Here is a 25,330-nt window from a genome sequence, read left to right as displayed (position 1 = left end):
AGGACCATTAATGGGTTTTTTTATTCTTTCAAAGAAGGACAAAACCACTTAAGATTTTCACAAGCCAATAAACCTGAACATGCTAGTATGAAAGAATAATAAGATAAAGGAGTGTGTGGGTTAAACTGTGTACGGCAAAGGATCATTATCTGCCTGTATCTGTTACAGTAACCTAGCAACTTTGGCAAGAAAGTGAAACCTATTGTACTTCTTTAGCCTCAGCATTTCTCTGCCAAGTTTGAGTAACCTGTCCTCTTCCATTATTGAAAAGCCAGCTTTACTGAACAAGAACTGAAATGACTTCATACTGTGATACTTGTTAGATTGGGAAACCACCTGATGTGTCGTCTTCTCTGTACATTAACATCTCTATAGTCACTGGGAACAGACATTAAATGAAAGCATGAAACACCACACTTAGGAGAAGAGAGAACATCTAAATGCACCAATATGTCTCCAGCCATAGTTAGGCCTTTGAACAATGCGCTATAGATAGATGGAATCCCAGAATACAGAACAGAAATACTGTAGTACCATTTCTATGCCAGGCTCTCAGTAAAGACTGCAAAAATTGTATGTGAGGGTCAAGTGCTGACTACAAGTGGTTTGAACATACTGTGTTTTGCCCTATCTTTATTATGAGTGTGGTCGTATTGCTGTTTTAATGTATACAAACAGCCTAATTGATGCCATTCTATTCCTCTCGGATAATCAGATATTAGAATTTTGTTAGTGGGTGGCATACATGTAAAGATAACTATTGTATTATTGTGCACCATGCATAATGTTGACTATGTATGGACAACACAGCAAATATTTTGGGCAAGTCTTGCTAGAAAGTTTTGTTTTCATCAATAAAACACACACACACACACACACACACACACACACACACACGCATATGAAATGTATATTTGTAGGTCTCTTCTAGTACAAATGGTATGTCAAGGGATTCTTGTACTTTTTTTAAACCCTTCCAAAACACATTCTAACTGGGATTCTACCATACCATTACTCAGTGGTGAAAGTGGGCCGGAACTGCGTCCCGTTACTTCTATTAGGAGATGGAACCAGTTCAGCCTCCTCTGGCCCACCTCAGCTCCGTGCCGAAGGGAGGCTCCATTTGCCAGACGCCTGCTGAGATTTTGTTACCAGCGAGCGCCTGGCTCCTTCCCCACTGCGTCAGCCGGAGCTCACTTCTGAGCTCAGACTTCCCCCACGGGCACAATGGGAGAGACGCCATGACTGTGGGCATTGTGTATAAGGGGCACTGCTGTGTGTCATAACATGACTAAGGGACACTACTATGTGGTGTAATGTGAATCAGGGGCACTATGCGCAGTGTTCTGTGAATAAGATTGTGCTACTGTGTGGCAGAATTGGGAATACTATTGTATAACCACGCCCCTTTATTTTGAGACCACACCTTTTTCCACACATGCCGCCCCTTTTTTGAAAAATAAGGGGGGTGTGAGTTCCACCACTTCTCTTAGACCACTATAAGCACTGTACTATTGCCTGAACTGTTAAGTGGCTTTTTGTTTTATTGTCTAGGAAATTATTTTTCTCTCTATAAGGAGACTATGATTTGACTGTTTCTAATAGTGACATTTTATTGACTTGTATATACAGTATCATGTAAAGACATTATTACCCTTTATTGCAGTCATGCTGAACAACAGAGCAATCTAATTGTGATGTAACAAGAGGGAGTTTCTCTGGTATAACGAAGAATCTTTTATTGTGCATGATTTACTGTTTGAAATTGGTTTCAACATTATCATTGCAAATAATTTGTTATTGTATATTTTTATATCTTTCCCATCAAGAGACTGACATAGACTATGAAAATAATGTGGTTTTAGAAGTAGCTTTGTGTTATTGTATATTAGAAAAAAAACACTGAACAGGGCAAACTAGATGGACTTGTAGGTTTCTTTGCTGCTGTTAAATTCTCATGTTCTATGTTTCCAGCCCACAGCCATCACTTCAACAACCAGACTCTCACACCATGCAATAATTGCCCCAGGCTCCTATTTGTAACCTACTACTTACATTTCTGAAAGTAACACCTAGGTAGTTGAACTCTAAAATGAAAGAAACAAAATTACAAATTTTATGAGCATGTCCCTTTTCCAGGACAGCCCCTCCATAGACATGCAGAAAGGGGGTCCCTGCTCCAGACTGTTAGTGCTTATGGGAACACATTTTGCCATAACAGCTCGGTTTACCCCCACCTTCTCAGTTCTCACATGTTGGTTACACTCAGCTGACCACCCTGCCAAAACCCCCGCCTCCTACTCCCTGTCAGCACCTAACCACTTCATTAGGGAGAAACCCAAACCCATCCCCCTCCCAACTAGTTTTGTAAGCATACATCATCATCCTTGTGTGACAAGGAAAAATGTTGTGACAGCTCCTGAGAGCCACACTTTCTTGCTGGAAAATGATAGTATTAAGAAATGTTAATCTGAAATGACAATGTGCTTCATATTTTCTAATACACAAGGTAACATAGAAAACAATATCTTAAAGCCTGTGTGTCATGGAACTGAATCCGGATATTTAGTCTAGAATATCGTATTGTAATTATTGTTATCAGTAAGGTGTAAAACTCAAAAACAGGTTTGAGTGGAGCAAAAGTTACGCTGTATTGTGACAAATGAAAAAACTCCCCTCCTCATCACATTGAAAGAAACATCCCAAAATCTCCAGACAGCTGCTCCTTTCCCAACTTGCAAGGATTCAGAAAAGTAGCAGCAATAACCAGGCATATATGAAAACCATGACATTCTGTTTGCTGCAAATTGGCTGAATTTCTGTTCGAAATGTGTCGTCTTTTTTAAAAGAAAACTAACTCTGTTTAGAAATCACAACGTTCTACTAAATGAGTCATTCTCAATGTAAGATCAGGGCTTAGATTCCCAGCTTAGTTCCAGGTGACTTTGGCTGACCCTTTGTGCCCATACTACACATTACCGTGCTATCCACCCTTTCCCAATAATGCAACTTAGCGATGTTGGAGACTGTCATCTGCAAATTGACCAAAATTCTAGCGCATAGCACTAAAACAGCCATATAAAGTTGGTATATTGGATAGATTGTAAAAATAAAGGTGCGTACACACCGGGTGATTAAAGTGGACGACTGAACGATAAAGTTAACGATATCGTTATCGTTCATCATTTAGGTAAAAAGATGGATGATAACGAACAACCAACGATGCACGTTCCCGCAGGTTGTTAGTCTTTATCGTTCATCGGGCAAACATGCAGGCAAACCTGCCGATATTGTCAGGTTGCTGCATGTTGGAGAATGGGGGAGAGAGCCCGGTGCTGAACGATATCGTTAATGATATCGTTCAGCGGGTGTGCTCAATGTCATAAACGACATTGAGGACACCCTGCCAGGGACACACTAGACGATATCGCTCAGAGAGCATGTCGTCTAGTGTGCATGCTCCTTAAGTGAGTGACGCTGTGGTTCGGCTCCTGAGATGGGAAGCAGGATACCAATGTGTGCACCAAGCTTTGTTAAGAAAAACATATAGACAAAGAAAAAAGAGCAGTTGGGCATAAACTGTTTCTCTGCTCCAAGCAATAATCTCCATGTGTAAGTAGCATAAAACAGTACCTACAGAACGCCACTTAAGGTGCCTTCATCCCTCTGTGAAGTGTCCCCACAACAGATGGGACACATTGGGGATAATAGCGGGCAAGCAGCCCGACATCACCCGGCTCCCTACGACTCACCAAACCCCGGAACATGGAGACGCTTGTTCTCCCTCCCCACCAGGCCGCCATCTTAGCTCACGCCTCTGCAGATCTGCTTCTCTGCCGCGGCTACAAAGGACGGACCTGCACTAAGTGTGGATGTCCTACGCTATATCACCACTGCTGTGTCTGCTTCCTGGGGAGTGCCGTACAGGTGGAGCACGCTACAGCCTACACGTGCCACTTGCCCCATTACCTCAGGAGACAGAGTCCTACGGGACAGTATACCTCCACTACTGCCACATACTGTTGAAGGGAGTAAGTTTGAGATACTGCTCTTTTTCCCTGCTTTGACATCTGACATCTTCTGTGAATACACTGTCCAGCTGTCTCATACCACCAATATTATTATACCTCTGCAGTTACAAATATCTCTATACCAACGTCTATTGTAACTTCTACTGGTCACACAGGACCTCATTCAGAGGCGCTCGCAAAATGCGAGAGCTCGCTCTGAATGAGGATGGCAGCATCTAATTTCTGACGCGGCCTCCTGGCCGCTCGCTAGGCTGTGGGTGACCACCCACAGCTTTAGCGAGCGACCAGGTTGATGGCCCCGATGGCCAAGACCATTGAGACCATCGGGGTTTGCGACGAGACCCTTGTGGTAGGGTCTCATCTGCCGCAAGCCCCAGTGGGCTTTCGGCTCTATTAGAGCCGGAAGCTCACAAGTGATGACAGTAGGGCCACCCCCAAACGGCAGGCGTTCCGTCGGGAACACCTCTGTTTGTGTAGCCACCCCCCCGCCCCGCCTACAAAACAGGGTTGAGCTGTCGATCACCATCGACAGCCGCCCCTTTTGTAGCGAGTCCAGCAAGGCCTCAACATCGACCCGCTTGCGAGCGGGTCTGAATGAGACCCACAGTTTTAGATTTTGAGATATATAAAATACCCATGGATAAATCTGGCCAAACAGCAAAGGGGTCAGAGAGGTGGTGTCACAGCTAAAAACATGGATAAATCTCTCTCCCCCCCCCCCCCCCTTCCCGATTACTACTTCACCCTCTCCCCCTCAAAGAGAAGATATTGTCAGTATGGTGGAGGATCCTTCACGCTTCAGTTCACAATCTCTACAACATGCCCAAGAAATTTCTGACCTTATTTCACCATTCATTGACAAAAAGTTGGTTGGTCTCACAGAGCTGGTGATCTCGGTTGACTCAGCACTCACAGTTATTACAGCACTCCACACGTCTCAATGAAGCAGAGCAAAGAATTTCTTCTTTAGAAGATGAACTTGCTGCTACCAATCTATAGTCCATAAACATGAATCCACTATTACCATCTTTAAGGATAAACTAGAAGATCTAGAAAATCACAACTGCCGTAACAATATCCACAATATAGGCCTTCCTGAGTCTGCGAAACAAAAGGATCTTATGTCCCTGGTCTCAGAATGGCTGCCAGACAAACTGGACATCACTGCTCATCCACTTTTGGTTGAACGAGTCCATAGATTAAGGTCCAGAACAATCAGGCCGTTCAGTGGAGACAGAGACCTGTCATTCTACGCATACTCAACTACGCTAAGGTCAAACTAATGGAGGCGTACCGCAAATATTCAGATCTTAACTATCAAGGTGCAAAATTACTCCAATTTCAGGACTTCTCCGACAACGTTGCCATGAGACGTAAAGAATTCTCTCAAGTTTGCAAGGAACTATATGAAAGCGGCTTCCTTTTGCCCTTCTTTACCCTGCCAAACTGCAGATTTTTTACAATGGCAAGGCCCATTTCTTCCACAACCCCAAATATGCTTCCAACTTCCTGAAATCTGCTCAGTCTCAATCCCCTGCTGGATCCGAGCAAGATGACTAACAGAAATATTTTACTGATGCCGTGGGCACTCAGTAGTACTCTTGCAAAACATATCTTCCTTGATCACACCTATCGCAAATACGCGCTATAGCGTGTATTTTACCCAATTCTGTGGACCGGGGACTCACTTTTCAAGAATGGGTGGGTTCCCGGGGACGCGCTCTGCTGTCCTCGGCCACCAATTAAGTGTATCCCAGGGACGAGAGGCAGGGAGGGGAATATGCCTCCTGGGCTGGATCTCTCTGTAATGAACCAGTGATGCGGCCGCAGACCACTATGTGCGGCAGTGACAGAGAGAAACCTCTCTTTTGGTCAGCTCCCATTTGGCAGGACCGCTCCCTTGGTTCCGTCAGACGCTGTGGCGCTTCAGCCTGGGAAAGGGATATGTCGCAGCTGATGACCCCGGCGCCGGTTGAAGTCCTGCAAGCAGAGACTTACTGAGTTGCAGCCAGGAGCATGGGAGAAGGATGAGGGCAGAAGGAGCATCTGCAGTGACAAATGCCCTCCCTCCAACACCTCGTGGCATAGACATGGCCGGGACGTGTGCTGTGGGAGCGATCCCCCTGCTAGAAGGTCAGCAGTAAACTGGTTCAGGTGCACTTTATTCTGCACATGTGCCTGGTCCCAGGTGCAGTACTTGGGGGGCCTGTTGCTGGACGAGGCCATGGAGTCTCGCTCGGGGCACCCATAGAGGGTGTCAGGGGGGACCTGGCTGGCTGTCTAACATACACATGCAGTCAGATTCAATTGCAACAAAATCATTCACCCGGCTCCCCACAAGCTTCAAGTTCCAGGTCAGTCCAAACTGGAATAGCATTTCAGAGCTGTGCAGATTTTTATTGTAATTTTTTTCTGGAGAGGGGAAAATGGGCTTGCTGCTGCTACTACTTTAAGCTGCCATCTACCCTTGCCCCCTCCCTACCGTAGCACTGCATGTCCCCAATTTCCTCCTTGTTCCCAGTATTGCCCCAGCTGCTGCTATGTCCCATACTCCCTTCCCACACCCAGCACTGCCTGACCCTAACCCTCCTCCTTGCCCCCAGTACTGCCTCAGCTGCTATCTAACCTTCTAACCCATCCCTACCCCCAGTACTGCCTGACCCTAAGGACCTCCTTGCACCCAGTATTGCCCCAGCTATCTACCCTTACATCCTCCCTACCCAGCCCTAACTTCCTACTTTCCCCCATTACTGCCCCAGCTTCTATCTTCCTTTGCCTCCGGTACTGCCTGCCCCTAACCACCTCCTTGCCTAGTATTGCCCCAGCTGCTATCTAAACCTTATTCCCTCCCTACCCCCAGCTCTGCCTGCCCCTAACCCCCTCCTTGCCCCCAGTACTGTGCCAGCTGCTATATACCCTTGCCCCCTCTCTACCCCAGCACTGTCTGTCCCTAGCCTACTCTTTGCCCCCCAGCACTGTCGCAACTGCTGTCTGCACTTACTCCTTCTCTACCTGCCCTTACTCCTCTCTATCCCCAGCTCCACAAATAACTGCTGCCTGCCCTTAACCCCCTCTACCCAAACTGCTATCTGCCCCCAGTACTGTCCCAGCTTCTGCCTGCCCTCAGCCCCTCATAATATGTGATGGGACCCATAAACAGTGGCGTAGGACCCACATTTTATAAAGTGAGGGGTCCCAGGGAACAACAATTTTTTTCGCTCAGCGCGATCACTGGTTGTTAGAGACTGTGTTTGTTGTGGACCCGGGGTGGTAACAGGAGCAGACACCGCAACAGGTTTAAACTGAAAGGTAGGTTGTTTAATGTGAATGTTGGTGGACATGAGCAATAAGATAAACTAAAGTCCTGTAATACAATCTAATATATGTGGCAGGAGGGAACTGTGAGTGGGAATAAACGAATGTCCAGATCAGTTACAGAGATGAATGAGGTGAATCCAGATAGACTCTAATAGGGGTATTCAATATGGGAGCGATAACATCGTTTTTGCGTTAATATCGGAGGTATGACGTCATTATCACAGGTTTGACTTTTACACCGTATTCAATTTCAAAGACTTATCGCAGTTTTGAAAAGTCTTTGATAAAAAACGGGGATAACTTTTCACCATTGAATAGGTGTCGAAAAAAAGTGCAGAATTGGGGTTTAGGGGTGCAGGCTTAAAAAAAATAGCATGCACCCCTGGGAATGACATTTAAAAAAGAATTGTGTCAAAAAAAGTTTAAAAAAAAAAAAAATAGGGACACCCCAAAAAATAAATTTAAAAATTGGGGTGCAAAAAAAAAATGGGAAAAAATTGTTTAACAATAGGGAAATAGGTTCAGGGCTATTCTGCAAGTATGAGGCAGGTGTTTTGAAGAATAGAATTATAGCGGCAGGTGCACAAATGCAGAATTTTTTAAAATTTACTTTAGGGACATCAAAATTTGTTAGTACTCATTTTCATGTACCCCAAATTTTGATGGGACCACTTAAAAAAATGAAAAAAATAACCTAAGTGCTCTTCTGCAACACTTCTTCAATGTTGGGAAAAAAACACCTGCTGCGGCTATTTAAATCCCCGACTTTCAATTAAAGGCTAAAACGGGGGTACCCATAGTGTTCCCCCATGTTTTTACAACTTTAGGGGGGTCTTACAATTTTTTTAAGGAAAAATTCGTAACTTTACGCAAATTTCCCGTTTTCGTTAATTTTATATTGAACACGGGGATAAGCGGGAGCGCGCCCGATACTTTAACGCAGGTAAAAACTCCGATATGAAACGTTAACTTCGACAGTGAAGTTAACGTTTCATATTGAATACCCCTCTAAGAGTGAAGTGTATATCCTGGTATGCTGAATAGTGGCTGAGAGGGATATCCGGAAATGCTGTGATGATGGTTGAAAGGAGAATCCAGTAATGCTGTGACGATGGTTGAAAGGAGAATCTGGTAATGCTGTGATGATGATTGCGCAGGAATGGAGACAGGAGACCGGTTCAGGCAAGAGTGGGTCTGGTGGAAGGTGCAGGGCTGATTTCCTGTGGAGTGCAAGGCAAGGCAGAGCAGTGCAGGCTATGCAGGGAGCCGGAGGCTGACAAGGAGCTAGGGCAAGCACCGGAGTACAAGTCTAAGGTTCTGGAGCGCAGAGAACTCTCTCTCACAGCTGATGCTGTTAACACATTGCACTGGCAACTACAGGGTGCTATGATTGGCTTGCTATGTCGCATGGCCAAAGACAACATGGTGGCGCCCAGACAGCCGTGATGCAGAGACACCACTAGACTTACCCTTGCCAGTATGGCCCAACGCTGGCAGACCTCTGCGTACACACAATGCTAGTCTCCACACGCCAGCGCCCTCACCAGTAAGGACCGCAAACCCCCACGCCGCAAAACCCTGGTCGTGACACTAGTATTGGATCAAGATATTGTTTATTTATGGTCTTTTTTCACTATGTGGTATGGAATACTCTACATGATCCCTTATATGTTGGGTCCTCTTTGCAATTATGTCCCTACACTGTACATTCGATAAGCTGTCTACTATTTCTCTGGTGTTAATATTATTTTGTTATTCGTTCAATTTGCGGGTCAGATTTTTATGACTGCACCCATCCATTTTTTGTTTGTTCCCATCCAAGTGTTGTCAGATGATTATTGGCCACGACTCTCACAACTAGGTAGATCTCCGTTATTATAATACTTTTCTTGGTTGCTGCAGTTTGTTGTGCTATTTTTTTTTATTCCTTACGGATCTGTCTCCTTACATATAGGCCCAGTTTGCCATTTGGGTTTATTTAAATTTGAAAACTGGCTTAATTATTTTTGTAATTACTAAGTTACTCACAGCTAATGTCAATTTTGTATACATTTATGAACGGTATCCAGGTTGGTTCTCTACTCTCCCCAGTCTTGTGCCTGCTCGCTAGGGCAGGTTGCAGGGCACACATCTCTTACTTTACACATTGTGCTGTTTTCCAAACAGGGAATAGGTTAAATGTCTCAAAATATTCATACACCCCCGGATACAGTTAATGTTATAACCCTCTAAAAATTTATTTCTTGGAATGTAGAGGGTTTAAACACTCCAAAAAAGAGGAAAAAAATAATGCTAGAATTAAAACGTTTTCGCCCTGACAGGTTTTCCTCCAGGAAACACACTGGAAGGTTTCTGATAAATAATCCCCTACGGGAAGGTTGGACAGGTGATTTTATAGCGGCATCCTATCATAAGACGAGAGGAGTGTTGTCACTGTTTAATAAATCGTTGAAATATGAAATCCTTGATACTTTTTTTTATTCCCAAGGGTGCTTTATTTTTCTTAAACTAATACTAGAAGGAGAAAAATTCACATTGGGAAATGTATATGCTCCTAATAGTCCTAATCTTTTTTTCTACATTTATATACTAAATTACAGAGTTGGATGGAGGGACATCTCGTTCTGGGAGGGGATTACAATACAGCACAATCTTCCACATTGGACAGACCGGGAGGTACTGGTAGGTCTGGGGGGTATGCAGTCGGGAAGCCGGCGAACCTAACCCCGACAGCCGGCTTCCCGACTGCTTAATCCCAGCAAGGGTAAAATGACAGACATCTAAATCAGTTAGCCAGGGTGGGGGGAGGGGGCAAAACACCAGATCCGGATGGTCTACGAGCGGACTATTACAAAATACTATTATCTCAGGTATCCCCTCATTTAACTGCCCTTTACAATTTCATAATATTGGGAGGGGATGCACCCCCTGACTTTAACTTGGCACATATTATCCTCCCAAAACCGGGCAGAGAACCCACTTCAGTAACATCCTATCGACCCATCTCACCCCTTAATCAAAACTTAAACATTTTTCTAAACTCATAGCTCAACACTTACAACCAATTCTGGCCAAATTAATTCACTCGACACAAACTGGATTCATAAAAGGGCAACATCAGAACGCTTGTGGCGGAAATGACGCATACCTTTCAAGCTGATGAAAAACAGAATATAGTAGTTGTGACGCTGACAAGGCGTTTGATAGGGTTAGTTGGTCCCATCTTAAAAGCCTTTTTAATTTTCATGGTTTTGGTCCTGAATGTACCCATATTTTTCAGACATTACATAAATCCCCTACTGATTATTTAACCATTAATACACAAAATACTAGACGCTTTTCTCTTTACAGGCGGACCAGACCGGGATGCCCGCTATCACCATTACTTTTCAATTTAGCAATAGATTCGCTAATTAGACATTTTTATCAGCTCTCTGATTGGCAGGGTATGACAAATGCCCTTTTATTATATTTTCATAATCCTAAACAGGCTGTTCCTTTGTTAATGGATAAATTACAAGTTTTTGCCAATAAAGCAGGATTTAAGGTCAATACCACAAAAACACAAGCTCTGGTATTTTAACCCGATGCTCGAACGGGCTTGGATAATGCCTTTCCATTTAAGTGGGCGAGCTCCACTTTAAAATAACTGGATGTATTAATTCCCTCACATCCTTCCAATTTATATTTGACTCCTGACACAGACATTAGAAGATTTTCGTAAGTGGAGTACTTTGCCCCTTTCTTATATAGGCAGATGTCATGTAATTAAAATGGTAAGTTTTCCTTGTATATTATATTTGATTCAAATGTTACCCATTATTATATTAAAAAAAAAACTCCAAACACTTAATAAGGAAATGCAACGCTTTATATGGACCAATAAACGCCCTAGGAATTTCCCTTTATAAAATTACAACAAACCACGGATTTGGGAGGTCTTGACCTGCCTTCTATACATTGTTATTCTATGGTTATTTGTTATTCTATGGTTATTCTATGTTATTCAATTTGCTATGGATTGGATTAATGGGGCCAACAATTACTCTTCATTCCAATTAGAACAAGCATTTAGCCCAGATATACATCTTGCTGCGTTATTCATATCAGACCTTCTTTGATGCCAAAAGCAATCAATGACAATCTGCTTCTTTCCATTACTTGTAGTGCATGGAGCCAACTCTGACCACTTTTAAAACTCTCCCATCTCACTCAATTTTTTTTTCTGTTAGTGAACAATACTGCTTTCACTGGAGGTCGTTCATCGCATTTTATCAGAGGTAGGCATCTTGGGGGTCTGAAATCTCGCGATCAATTTCTTGATGTCACTACATCAACACCTTACTATCCCGTTGTTCCCTTATTTACAAGTGTCAAGCAATCTTCAAACAACACTTAGATCGAAGTCCAATCAGCACATTGTCGATTGGATTGTGCGCTACGTCTGAGGCCTCTGGAACCCTTCTCATATTTAAACATTTATTCATTACGCATAATTTATTTGGAGACTATATCAGGGGGTCTGGCCAAGTGGAAAGAGGTTTTTCCCAGACCTTACCCTATCCCAAATAACAGCCACTCAACAATTAAATAAACAACTAAATGCCGTTAATTATAAGATTTTACACCGTGTGTACTATACTCCAAAACTTAAATTCTTAACAGGGCATTCTGACAATTCTAATTGTTATAAATGTGGTTAACCTGAGGCAGATATATATCATTGTCTCTGGTCATGCCCAAGAGTAGTTGCTTTTTTTAATCAAATCCATCAATATATCCAACAAACTTTAGAAATAAAATATCCCCCTTTTACCAAACTAAATATTCTGAGGTAGTTTCCCTAAAAATCCTTCTTACATTACCACCAAGGGTAATAAACTGCTTTAGGTTAAACTCGCAGGAGCAGCTAAGAAAACCATTTTATCGCAATGGATAGAACCCACGACATCAAGCCTTACCCTATACCTGCCTAGAATTTCATATTTATTTCATATGGACTGGACAGCTACGTCCACTAATGGAGAAGGTATGGCCGAGAGATTAAACTCCATTTGGTTGTCGTTTATAGTGACAAAGTCCCCTGAATTGAAACAGACACTTAGAAAATCTTCCCAGTTAACCACATGGTACAGTTTGATGGTCTTAGATGGAGGTGCCCCTTTTAAAACTGGATTCTCTTCTACTTTGTGTGAGTTCCACCTGTTTACTGATTAATGCTGTGCATGGTTTTGACATTGTGTGTCATTTATATAACTGATAGCTCCTGTACACAAAAAGGAGCCTTGTTGTACTTTTGTTGACTGAGGGTTTCCATATCTTTAACATTATGTGAATGTAACTTCAAAATGCATTATACCGTGTGTGTGTGTGTGTGTAATATATATATATATATATATATATATATATATATATATAATTTAAGCCAATAAAAAAATTGTTATTGAAAAAAAAAAAAAATACCTACAGTATTAAAAGCATAGGAAATTTTATTACAATGCATTGTTGTTAAGACTGTATATGCAGTAAACAAAAACAAAACAATGAATAAAAGCATGCTTGTACTTTATAGCTTATAATGATGCAGCCAGCCATCATGTGTGCATTTGTAAGGTAAAAAGATATAAAAGAACAGATGTTCATATCATCCAGAAAAAGGTCAACTGTCTGTCATTAGATTTTGAATACCAAACAGTTTAAAAATAAATTTGATAAAGGTTCATTGTGGACTTTTTGTATGGTTGTAACACTAAGTATGTAACTATTAGGTAAGTGATATATGCAGTGTGACAGGTACATGTGTAAATTGCCAGGATGGGTGAAGATTTAGAGAACTTGGCACTTTACAACATGCTAGCTTCTCCACCCTGCTTTACCAATGGAATGCAATCAGAATAAACAACTTCTAACTTTGTTTTAAAAGAAACGCTAAAGAGATAAACAAAATAGTATAAACTGTAGAATGCACCATATTACTTCATATTTGAAAATAAGTAACACTTCAGCAGTTATCAACTATCTGTCACATAGCTAAATACATACATATATTGTAACAGACAAAATAGAAACATTTGACATTTACCCTACAGATTCTTTAAATTCACATAATTCAAATACCTTCAAGAACTTAGCTATCTGCTGGACAGGTATTTGAGTATTAACACCCCATGTACTGGTTGCAAAAAGGTTGTGTCCAAAAAGCTTTGTTACATTACCAAACTGTAGGGAGCCTGACAGCTTTTAGCATATTGGCTCTGAATGATCACATGATCTTCAGCAACAATTTATTTAAATAATGTATAAGGCATTTTAGCAGGAAATGGTGAATATTTAATAATAAGCATGTTAATAAACTTTACATTTGTTTTATGGGAGGAGGATTCAAAAGGCTTGTTCACATCTGGACATGGTGTGTTTACAGGAGAATCCCACAGATAGACACAGTAATACAGATCAAACTATAGGTTGTAATAGAGATTAGCATTGAAGGAATGTGAACACACCAAAAAAATGCTTTAACCCTGAAATGTGAAAAAAACATAAAGCAGGCATAGCTTAAACCACATTATTGACCCAAATTTACTTTTCCCTTGTTAACTGGATAGTGCTGACCTTGCTTTATTAATTACACTTGTGTCTACACTGTTGACAACTCATCTGTGTAATAATTCTTCAACGGTATAATATAGACATAATTTGACAAGCTCACTTCTTGTGTCGCACTGATGATACAGACATGTAGGACTATCACCAGGCCAGTAGTTTACTAGCTTGGTCTGTAAAAGAGAAGAACATGGTGCCAGTGTTACAGGCAGAAACCAAAGAAAGACAGTTGGCACATTTTCCAGAAAAATAGGCAACTCTGCAAGTACTAGTAAAGTATTTATTATTGTTTATTTACTAAGTTTCTTATATAGCGCAGCATATTCCGTTGCGCAGTACAAATGGAAACAACATTAACAGAACAACACTGGGTAGTAACAGACAGACATAAAGGTAAGAGGGCCCTGCTTGCAAGCTTACAATCTATGGGGAAATGGGTGTTTATACATAGGATAGGTGCTACATATTACAAATTGATCCAGCCAGATTGCAGATGTTCTTGGTGAGCTGTATAATCCAGTCACACTGCAAAGTTGGCCTAGGGTTAGGAGGATGTGTAATTGAAGGAGAAAATATGTGATGATATGTGTACACTGTAGGAAGGGAGTTAGATAGGCAGGGCCAGATTGAGGGCCACATGGGCCTGGAGCTGAAAATGACCAAGGGCCTATTATGAGAAGCAGAGGGGGCATGACCAGTGCTATGAGGGTGTGGCCAGTGCTATGTGGGTGTGTACACCAACTATACTCTTAAAGCTGGCCACACACTAGACCAACTTACATCCAACCAGCCAACTTGTTGATTGGAATGAAAATCTGGTAACGGATGGGAGTAACTGATGATCAGCAATTTGCTCCTAAATGCAAGAAAACAGATGAAAATGGTCGTTCAGACAAGTTTGTTAAATGTTTGATCTAAACTATTTGTTCAAACAACATGTTTCGTCCATTTTACGGCGTTTGGGAGCAAATTGCTGATTGTCATTTGCTTTCATTCCTTACCAGATTTTCATTCCAACCAATCAACTAGTTGGCTGGTTGGACAAATAATCTTTAGATGTGTGGCCAGCTTTAGCCCCGTAAATATGTGAAAGAAAAAAAATGCTTCATTTTGTGAGGTAAATAGAAATACAATTTTATGACTTATGATTTAGGGCTGACCGTGTGGAGAGCAGATGGCCAGTCAACATCATGTTGTCATGACAATGGGCCTATTTTTATGTGGAGGCCTGGAGCTGTAGCTCCATCCGCCCCATTGTTAATCTGGCCCTGTAGATAGGTGAAGCAATGACCGTTACTTGGGCGGTTCTGGAATCTGATAAGCTTCTCTGAAGAGATGAGTTTTCAGGGAATGTTTGGAGACTACCGGAAAGTCTTATTGTGCGTGGGCATTCCACAGGGTGGGTGCAGCCCGAAAAGTCCTGTAACCATGCATGGGAACAAGTAATGGGTGTGGATGAGAGACTCAGATCTTATGCAGAGCGGAGGTATCGGTTTGGAAGATATTTTGAGATAAGTGAAGAGATGTATGTTAGTGTGTTATAGTTGACAGCTTTATATGTGAGTATTTTATATTGAATACGGTAGAAGACCGGTAACCAATGGAGGGACTGACAGAGTGGATCAGCAGACAATGATCTTTTGGTGGTGAAGATCAGCCTCGCACCTGCATTTAAAATGAATTGTAGTGGCAAGAGTTTGATTTGGGAAGACCAGTAAGGAGCTATTGCAATAGTCAATGCGGGAAAGAAAGAACCCCGGATTAGAGGTTTTGCAGTGTCTTGAGAAAGAGAAGGTCGAATTTTGGCTATGATTTTTAGATGTACAGAACATGATTTTGAGACAGATTGAATGTGGGGAACAAATGACTGTTCAGAAACAAGAAGGACTCAAAGCCTGAAATACAAATTGATATTTAAAAGATCAATAAATGGGTCTCTCTGGTGGTAGCTTTGTGGTGGTTTTCCTGTCCTAACAAAAGGTCTGAATATGACCGAAATGTCGACTACGATTATGTGACTTGTGAGTTATTAAAAGCATCTTTTTATTGACTGGTGAGTGCTCATTCCATTTACATTTGGACTTGAGAATATATATATATATATATATATATATATATATATACACACACACACACACACACACACACAGTCAGGTGCATAAATACTGGGACATTGACAGAATTTTCATATTTTGGCCTCTATTCACCACCACAATCTCTTTGAAATGAAACGAACAAGATGTGCTTTAACTGCAGACTTTCAGATTTAATTTGAGGGTAATTACATCCAAATCAGGTGAACGGTGTAGGAATTACAACGGTTTCTATATGTGCCTCCCACTTTTTAAGGGGCCAAAAGTAATGAGACTATCAACTCAAAAGCTATTTCACGGACAGGTGTGGGCTATTCCCTTATTTCATTATGAATTAAGCAGGTAAAAGGTCTGGAGTTGATTCTAGGTGTGACATTTGCATTTGGAATCAGTTGCTGTCGACTCTCAACATGAGATCCAAAGAGCTGTCACTATCAGTGAAGCAAGCCATCATTAGGCTGAAAAATCAAAACAAACCCATCAGAGAGATAGCAAAAACATTAGGTGTGGCCAAATCAACTGTTTGGAACATTCTTAAAAAGAAAGAACGCACTGGAGAGCTCAGCAACACCAAAAGACCCGGAAGACCACGGAAATCAACTGTGGTGCATAACAGAAGAATTATTTCCCTGGTGAAGAAAAACCCCTTCACAACAGTTGGCCAAATCAAGAACACTCTCCAGGACGTAGGTGTATATGTGTCAAAGTCAACAATCAAGAGAAGACTTCACCAGAGTGAATATAGAGGGTTCACCACAAGATGTAAACCATTGGTGAGCCACAAAAACAGGAAGACCAGATTAGAGTTTGCCAAACAACATCTAAATAAACCATTACAGATCTGGAACAACATCCTATGGACAGATGAGACAAAGATCAACTCGTACCAGAGTGATGGGAAGAGAAGAGCATGGAGAAGGAAAGGAACTGCTCATGATCCAAAACATACCACCTCATCAGTGAAGCATGGTGGTGGTAGTGTCATGGCGTGGGCATGTATGGCTGCCAATGGAACTGGTTCCCTTGTATTTATTGATGATGTGACTGCTGACAAAAGCAGCAGAATGAATTCTGAAGTGTTTCGGGCAATATTATATGCTCATATTCAGTCGAATGCTTCAGAACTCATTGGACGACGCTTCATAGTGCAGATGGACAATGATCCGAAGCATACTGCAAAAGCAACCAAAGAGTTTTTTAAGGCTAAAAGTGGAATGTTGTGCAATGGCCAAGTCAATCCCCTGACCTGAATCCGATTGAGCATGCATTTCACTTGATGAAGACAAAACTGAAGGGAAAATGCCCCAAGAACAAGCAGGAACTGAAGACATTTGCAGTAGAGGCCTGGCAGAGCATCACCAGGGATGAAACCCAGCGTCTGGTGATGTCTATGCGTTCCATACTTCAGGCTGTAATTGCCTGCAAAGGATTTGCAACAAAGTATTAAAAAGTGAAAGTTAGATTTAGGATTGTTTAGTTTGTCCCATTACTTTTGGCCCCTTAAAAAGTGGGAGGCACATATAGAAACCGTTGTAATTCCTACACCGTTCACCTGATTTGGATGTAATTACCCTTAAATTAAATCTGAAAGTCTGCAGTTAAAGCACATCTTGTCTGTTTCATTTCAAAGCCATTGTGGTGGTGAATAGAGGCCAAAATATGAAAATTCTGTCAATGTCCCAATATTTATGCACCTGACTATGTGTGTGTGTGTGTGTGTGTGTAATATATATATATATATATATACACACACACACACACACAGGCAGGGTCACACATACATTCATTCATGCATACAGGCAGGGTCACACATACAGGCTGTATCAAACATATGCACATACAGGCAGAGAGGGTGATAGACATCACTGATGATCATTTGCTGAGCTCTGGCAAGTAAGGCGCCTGGAGCTTGCGCTTCAGTGGAACCGCCCTCCCTATGCCCCTGCATAGGAGACAGAGCTTACCAAATTGTAATTTGTGAAGGTATAGGACCCAGAGGAGAGGAATAAAAGTAGGAGGATGAGAAGAGTGTAGATACTTCATCTTCATTTGTGGGGTCAAATGAAGAGAATGTGCCAGCGGATTCAGGTAGGGAATTGTGCAGGTCACTGGCTGGGGAAGAGACCATTTCATTTCAGAGATTATCAATCTCGTCCTTGAAATAGGAAGCAAGATCTTGTGCACTGATAGTAGCAGGTAGTTTGGTGAGGGAGGGGTAAGAAGTGATTTAATTAATTAAAAAGTCACCGGAGGTTAGAGGCTTGGGCAGAGATGAGAGATTGGAAATATGTTTGTTTGGCAGTATCCAGAGCATTACGATAAGAGTGGTAGATAGTCTTGTATGTGATGAAGTCACTTGGATTACGAGATTTACGCCACTGACGTTCTACGTTAATTTGGAATGCCACGGTTGATGTCTAAATCTACGTGGAGTGTGATGGGTAGCTGGAGCCACTTCATCAAGAGCTATTTCTAGGGTCTGGTTCAGGTGTGAAACAACAGTCTCAGAAGAAGTGAGCATAGAAATTGGTGAGAGTAATTGTTGCAGAGAGGTGGCTAGTTGTTAAAAATTAATAGCATTAATATCTCTGCAGGTTTGAGGATGCATGAAAGAGGAGATAAGGTTGAGAATGGAGAGAGGTAAAGGAGCATTAGTAAATTCAGAAACTGAACATAGTCTAGTGTATACAAGATCCAGACAGTGGCCCTCCTGATGAGTAGAGAAGTCAGTCCATTGGGAGATGGCCAAGAGAGGAGGTTAGAGAGAGAACTTTGGAGGCATAAGGAAATTGTGGACTGTCAATAGGGATTTTGAAATCACCCATGATGATGGAGGAGATGTCTGAGGATAGGAAGTGATGGAGTACCTTGCCGTAAGCTAAAAGTGATAGCTAAGTGGCTCGGGGAATAAAACATCGAAATTTTGGGTCCATAGCCAGGAAACTCCCCAGACCTTAATCCCATTGAGAACCTGTTGTCAATCCTCAAGAGGCGGGTGAACAAACAAAAACCCTCAAATTCTGACAAAGTCCAAGCATTGATTAGGCAAGAATGGGCAGCCATCAGTCAGTATGTGGCCCAGAAGTCGATTGACAGCATGCCAGGGCGAATTACATAGGTCTTGAAAAAGAAGGGTTAACACTGCAAATATTGACTCTTTGCATAAACTTAATGTAATGGTCAATAAAATCTTTTGACACTTATGAAATGCTTGTAATTTTACTTCAGTATACCATAGTAACATCTGACAAAAAGGTCTAAAAACACTGAGGGGTCTATTTACTAAGAAGTGTTAGGAGACAGAGTGGAAAGTGATAAGAAAGTGATAAGGTGCCAGCCAATCAGCTCCCAACTGTCATTTTTTAAACACAGCCTGTGAGATGGCAGTTAGGAGCTGATTGGCTGGCACCTTATCACTTTTCACTCTGTCTCCTAACACTGCTTAGTAAATAAACCCCAAGAGCAGCAAATTTTGTGAAAACCTTATACTTGTGTCATTCTCAAAACTTTTGGCCATGGCTGTACAGGTGGTTGGGCTTGGCTCTAATAACCTTCACAGCAAGACATTAAATATTTTATACCAATGCAACTAAGCTTGCGTAGAACACACAGCCTATTAAATTACCATTCAAAAAGAAACTCAAGTACCAACAATGATTCTCCAACCAAAATAAAATCAATAAAATATAAAAATATTTATCTAAAATACTGAGGGGTCTATGCATCAAGCATTTTTTCATAAAATTATGTAGAAACTGCAGTTTCTGCATAATTTTATGAATTGTTGCTAAGTACCTAAAGCGGATTTCACAAAAATATCCAGCAGAAAGATAATTAGCACAGTAGACCGCAGTGCCCATGGTCTGACTCCTATGTACCAAACTCTGCAGAGCGAAGCCTTTCAGAGTTTGGCCCTGTAGATTTTTGCTTGTGATGGTGCAAACCGCTTCTATGGAGGCAATCTCATAGTAGAGGGATCTTACAATCCCTCACCAGCAACTTCCAGCTCCCGAATCTGACACTGTGCACATGTCAGATTCCCAGAAAGAGTCTTTTACAAATGACTCCTCTAATATGCAGAGACAGCAGTTTCAGTTCGTACATAGCAGGGTTTTTTTCCTTCAATATTAAAATATCTGTTGCAATACAGACTGTTCATAACCATGATTATTAATACATAGGCCCCTGAGTCAAACTGTCATACATCTGAAAAAAGGAGACCAATACCTGTGATCCTAAAAGCAGGAAAAGGTGAATTTATCCAAATATTAATGTATAAAAAGAAATACGATGGAAAAAGCGTCATACTCTGCTGGTGCTGACAACACAGTTATACCTAAAGGGAGTTTATTCAATTGTAACACTATTCACAATACAATGAGGTAGCAACAGGAAATGAGGGTTCCTGAGGCTCACTGTATGACAACCTCATTGAGTAACTAAGAGCACAGTAACAAGTAGACACACATCCCTCATACTGTTCCTTTGTAGTCGAAGGAATTAATTCTGCAAAGTTCAGCAACTAACAAGCCCAGATGAAAATAAAGTATCAAGGTATTCGGGTAGATTATGATTTACCATACTACATAACACACAGTATTTACACATCAATTCTGACATTTCCTCTTTTCCCACAAGTTATCAGTGTAACATCTATGTAAAACTGAGGAATGTGTGAGAATCTGTGAATCACTCAAAGGAAAAGCAAGAATGACTCAAGTGGGAAAAACACAGGGCTTCCTTATACTGAAGATTTATTCCCAGTGTTTCCTTGTTCACTTTTTATTAGTACAATCCAACATCTCCAAAAGTAAACATGCAGTACATGCTTATAGCAAGTGAACACTTCAACTGACAAAAAAAACTGTACAAGAAAAAATCAGAGTAATAAGCCATTCATTGGGAGGAAGCTTAATTTGTAAAGAATAAGAAAAAAGTTGCCCAGCAACATTTATAGATAAGGATAAATAGTGCATATATATTATAAATATAATCTCATTAACAGTTAATCACATTCATGGGCTAAGGCATGCCATTAATCATATCCCTGACTACATCCAAAATAAAATGTAAACTGTCAGCTTGCATTAAATATTATTTAGGGGGAGATGTACTAAGCCTTGGAGAGTGATAAAGTGGAGAGAGAAAGTACCGACCGACCAGCTCCTGTCATTATGACTAATGACAGTTAGGGGCTGATTGGTTGATACTTTATATCTCTCCACTTTATCACTCTCCAAGGCTTAGTATATCTACACCTCACTGTCACTTGTTACGTCAGGTGGAACATGGTCAGACTGGCCATCCAGTGCTGCAGGCACTACTCCCCATGGGAGAGATGGGGGCTGCAGTGATAGTGCAGTGATGACCGGTCTGGCCATGTGTGTGTCTCTCTCTCCCCCACCCCACGTGACGCCCACTGACCCCACTCGCGGGCATGCCGCCCACCTGACACTTACCAGCAGCACGGAGCCTCGCACTACCTCAGACACACTCTGCCGGAGCTCCGCCGCAGTGCCCGGCTTGCTGAGCGCCCGGGTGAACTTGCGAGTCTCCGGGTGATTTGAGTGATGGGAAGACATCGCAGCTGGAGAGAGAAGCACGGTGTATCACCGCGACCATTTACCGGGAGAGGGCGTGCATGGGGCGGTGGGGAGGGCACACAATCACAGTTATCCCAACTGCACATCCGATAACACCTGGGCTGCTGCGCCACTCATCCCGGGGCCCCGGCTGGTGGGAGGGGACTGGCTGCTGCCGCTCTCTCTACGGGAGTGAAGGAGGTCGCGCGCCGGCCCGCACGGAATTCCCGGGGAACGTTCATTCAACGCGCGCTCCCGCTGGGCTTGCACCTCGCGGGTGCGCGTACCGCTCTGTCAATATTTTTCCCAAGGGGCGTGGTTGGGGGGGGGCGCGATCCTGTCAAGTGCAAACTACGCCTCTGGCTGACGTTCCACTGTTGTGATGGCGTAGCTGATCACTCTCTGAGACCTACGCGGCCATCTTTCTTCAGGGACACCAATTTTATCCAGACATTGCTGTGCAGTTATTTTAAAATTTGCAGTGTCATTGCTACAGATGTATACAGTCTGCAGGTTTATTTCTGCTCGCTGCGCAGCATTACTACGTTTTCCATACAATGCTGACTCTTTCCACTATGGGCAATATAGGTAGAGCCCTCAATACCGCCCCTAACAGATGGTGAACGCCGCCCCGGCTCTTGTCTGGAGCGGGGTTTCCACTCCTAGCTAGACCTATGTCCTGCATATTCCCCGGCAGGGGGAGGCGTAGTGACGTACTTGCTATTGTGCGATGCATGGTAGTGCCAGTAGGCAGGTTATGCTATGGCACTGCTGAGCATGACCAATTCCCTCCCGTCTGGTACACATAAGATAGGAACAATGCTGGTAATGTCCGCTGGTTGGAGCTAGTAAGTCGTCTGGAGTGGACACTTTATTTACACGTGCTACAGTACATTGCAGTGCAGATACATGTTCACCCAGCTGGTCTTTTGCATCATGCACATATAATGAGATAATTAAAATACAGCCAAGAGACGAAAGAATCATGTGCAGGTTTCCTAAAAGTTTCTGTCATGTACCATTATCTAATGAATAGTTATGTAAATGTTAATATTAAACATTTACAAACATAAAACAAACTCTGCATATTAATTACTCACTACCCCCCTACCAAAAAAAAACTTAGTTGAGTACAGCCGAAGTACACTGAATTCTCAATAAAATAAAGCATCTATAAATGATATGAATACACTGTCACCAAGGAGGTGGCTGACAAAACAAGACTCTCCAGGGCATGTGTGGCATGGTTTTATATGTATGAAGGTAGTATGTTCTCATCGTGTTTGCATGGGTTTCCTCTGGGTGCTCTGGTTTCCTCCCATACTTCAAAAATATATTGGTAGGTTAATTAGATTCTGATAAACACTGACCCTTTTGTATGTTGGGGAAGTAAAGCAGGCCATACATCAGACCAACTTTCCAACAACCGTCCAATCTGTCCATCTAAAGGGGCCTATCCATTACCCGACTTTGTGAAGAATGCGACCAAAACCCTGGTTTTGGTCGGATTGTTCACAAAGTCGTGTAATGGATAGCCGGCAAGGACCAGCGATGCTCGTGCACGCTGGGTCCTTGCTGACCCCGACTATCTACTAAACATGCCCGTCAGCCTGACGACGCTCGTCAGGTTCGGCATGTTCAGAGTTAGGAGGTCGGGCTCCTGCACTGAATGACGTTCAGTGCGGGCACCACACCTTAAAACGGTGCTCCACACATCTAAATAACTTTTCATCAGACCAGCCAACTTCTCTCCATTTTATGATGTCACAGAAGTAGGTGGGCAGTGTCTGCCTACTTTTGCATGTTTTCAATAGATAGGATAAGGTGGGTGGGGTTAGGGTTCAGAGTGAGAGGTCAGGAGGAGGTGGGTGAGATTAGGGCAGCGAGATAGAGAAGTCATGAGGTGGGTGAGGTTAGGGTGCAGTGATAGAGAGGTGAGGTGGAAGTGGTTGTGGTTAGGTTGCAGTGATAGGTAAGGGGGAGGTACAGTGCCACTTGTACTGGAGGGGGGGGTCTGAGGTGCAGTACGTTTACAGGATAGGATGTATGCTGACAATGCCGCTCTCAGTGCAGCTGCCAATAAAGAAGAATGTATAGATTCTACAGACATTGCAAAGAATGTTTGACTGCGCAGTACACATTACAAAAGGTAGTGACCACTTAGGATCAAAATTACACGTCATTTATTGCCATATACAAATAAAACGTGTTAAAGTACTATAATTGAACAATAAAAACACAATGAAGTGCTCTTTCTATGTATATATGTAAATAAATAAATGTTCATGATACAATGTAGCTACAATATTTGTTACATAAAGATCTGTAACTGTTTTACTGGAATTGAAAGGCCAGACTGATAGAATGAAGACTGAGGGCCTGATTCAGCAAGGATCGCAATTGCTTATACGCATGCAATTGTCTGATTGTTACATTCTGTGTATGCGTATGTAGTGCGTGAACCGGCCCCTGCGATCGGGTCTGCGATCGCAAAGGCTACGCAGACCCATCATGGGCGTACATAAATTATCCACTGCGATACCATACACTTCCTTGACAAAGCCCCGGCGAAACGCGCGTCGATCAGTCTGCTGGGGGGTTCCACAGTGAGCACTCTGGATCCCCGCACCACGTATACCACGTTTGAAGGGAGACTGAGTGTCAGGTACTTCCACTTTTTAATGTTCTCTCATTACTGCCAGCCGCCGGGGACTCTGCGCTGCTGTTTGGCAACAGGGATAATGGTGTGATTAGGCTTTAAAAGCAGAAGCAGCTTATCTATTTTCATTGTGCCAGTACTGGGGACTCTCATTTCCTGGCCTCTATTTATAAGACAGGAAACAGCAGATCCCAGGTATATAAGTACACAACTCCTATTATCTATACCTATCACATGTTAGGAATATTTTTTGCTACATGTATTCTCCCAGGTAGATTTGAGGGATGCCTCTACTGCCAGTACTGATTGAATTAAGGTGGTCATCCATGGTGCTTAGAATTTAATTAGGGGTGTGCACCGGCCACTTTTGTGTTTTGGTTTTGGATCTGGATCTTTCTTCGTGTTTTGGATCTGAATTGGTTTTGCCAAAACCACCCTTTCGTGTTCTGGGTTTTGTGTTTTGGATCTGTATTTTCTTGGAAAAAAGCATAAAAACAGCTAAAATTAAAGAATTATTATTTTTTTTGTTCCTACGCTATTATTAACCTCAATAACATTAATTTCCACTAATTTCCAGTCTATTTTGAACACCTCACAATATTGTTTTTAGGCAAAAAGGTTGCACTGAGGTAGCTGGATGACTATGCTAAGCGACACAAGTGGGCGGCACAAACACGTGGCCCATCTAGGAGTGGCACTGCATTGGCAGACAGGATGGCAGTTTGAAAAACTAGGCCCCAAAGAATACATACTTGGCACTGCTATTTTGTTGATGCACATGTGGCTAACGTGCACACAAACACAGAAAAATAAACACTTTTTAAATGTTTGAATTTTTTGGGACACTTTGGGGGTTACACCACCCTTCCACAGACCAGGAGGCACTTGAGTTATGACACAGGTGCTCGCTTGGCACTGCTACTTTGTTGATGCACGTGCAGCTAATGCGCACACAAACACAGAAAAAAATATACTTTTTTGCACTTGGGGGGAGCACCCCTGATGGACAGAGCACCCGATAGAAAGCAAGTGTTTTTTATTGTC

At 42.4% G+C, this 25,330-nt stretch overlaps 1 protein-coding gene across 5 annotated transcripts in view; it reads right to left on the bottom strand.

Moving 5' to 3' along the window:
• DOCK9 (dedicator of cytokinesis 9) overlaps positions 1–21,931 on the bottom strand; it is a 296,517-nt gene extending 274,586 nt beyond the window's left edge. For 4 of the 5 annotated variants that reach the window (XM_088463350.1, XM_088463352.1, XM_088463356.1 and 1 more), the window contains exon 1: positions 21,505–21,930. In XM_088463350.1, coding sequence (XP_088319476.1) covers positions 21,505–21,627 — 123 coding nt within the window. In that variant the 5' untranslated portion in view covers positions 21,628–21,930. Of the gene's footprint in view, positions 1–21,504 lie in introns of all 5 variants that reach the window. The other variant, XM_088463360.1, reaches the window with a different exon arrangement.
• Positions 21,932–25,330: the final 3,399 nt, after the last annotated feature.

The sequence above is a fragment of the Taudactylus pleione genome, unplaced genomic scaffold (genome assembly GCF_031769625.1).
Source record: "Taudactylus pleione unplaced genomic scaffold, aTauple2 ptg001346l, whole genome shotgun sequence".
Classification (NCBI taxonomy): Eukaryota; Metazoa; Chordata; class Amphibia; order Anura; family Myobatrachidae; genus Taudactylus; species Taudactylus pleione.
This window is presented reverse-complemented; position numbering and strand designations above follow the sequence as displayed.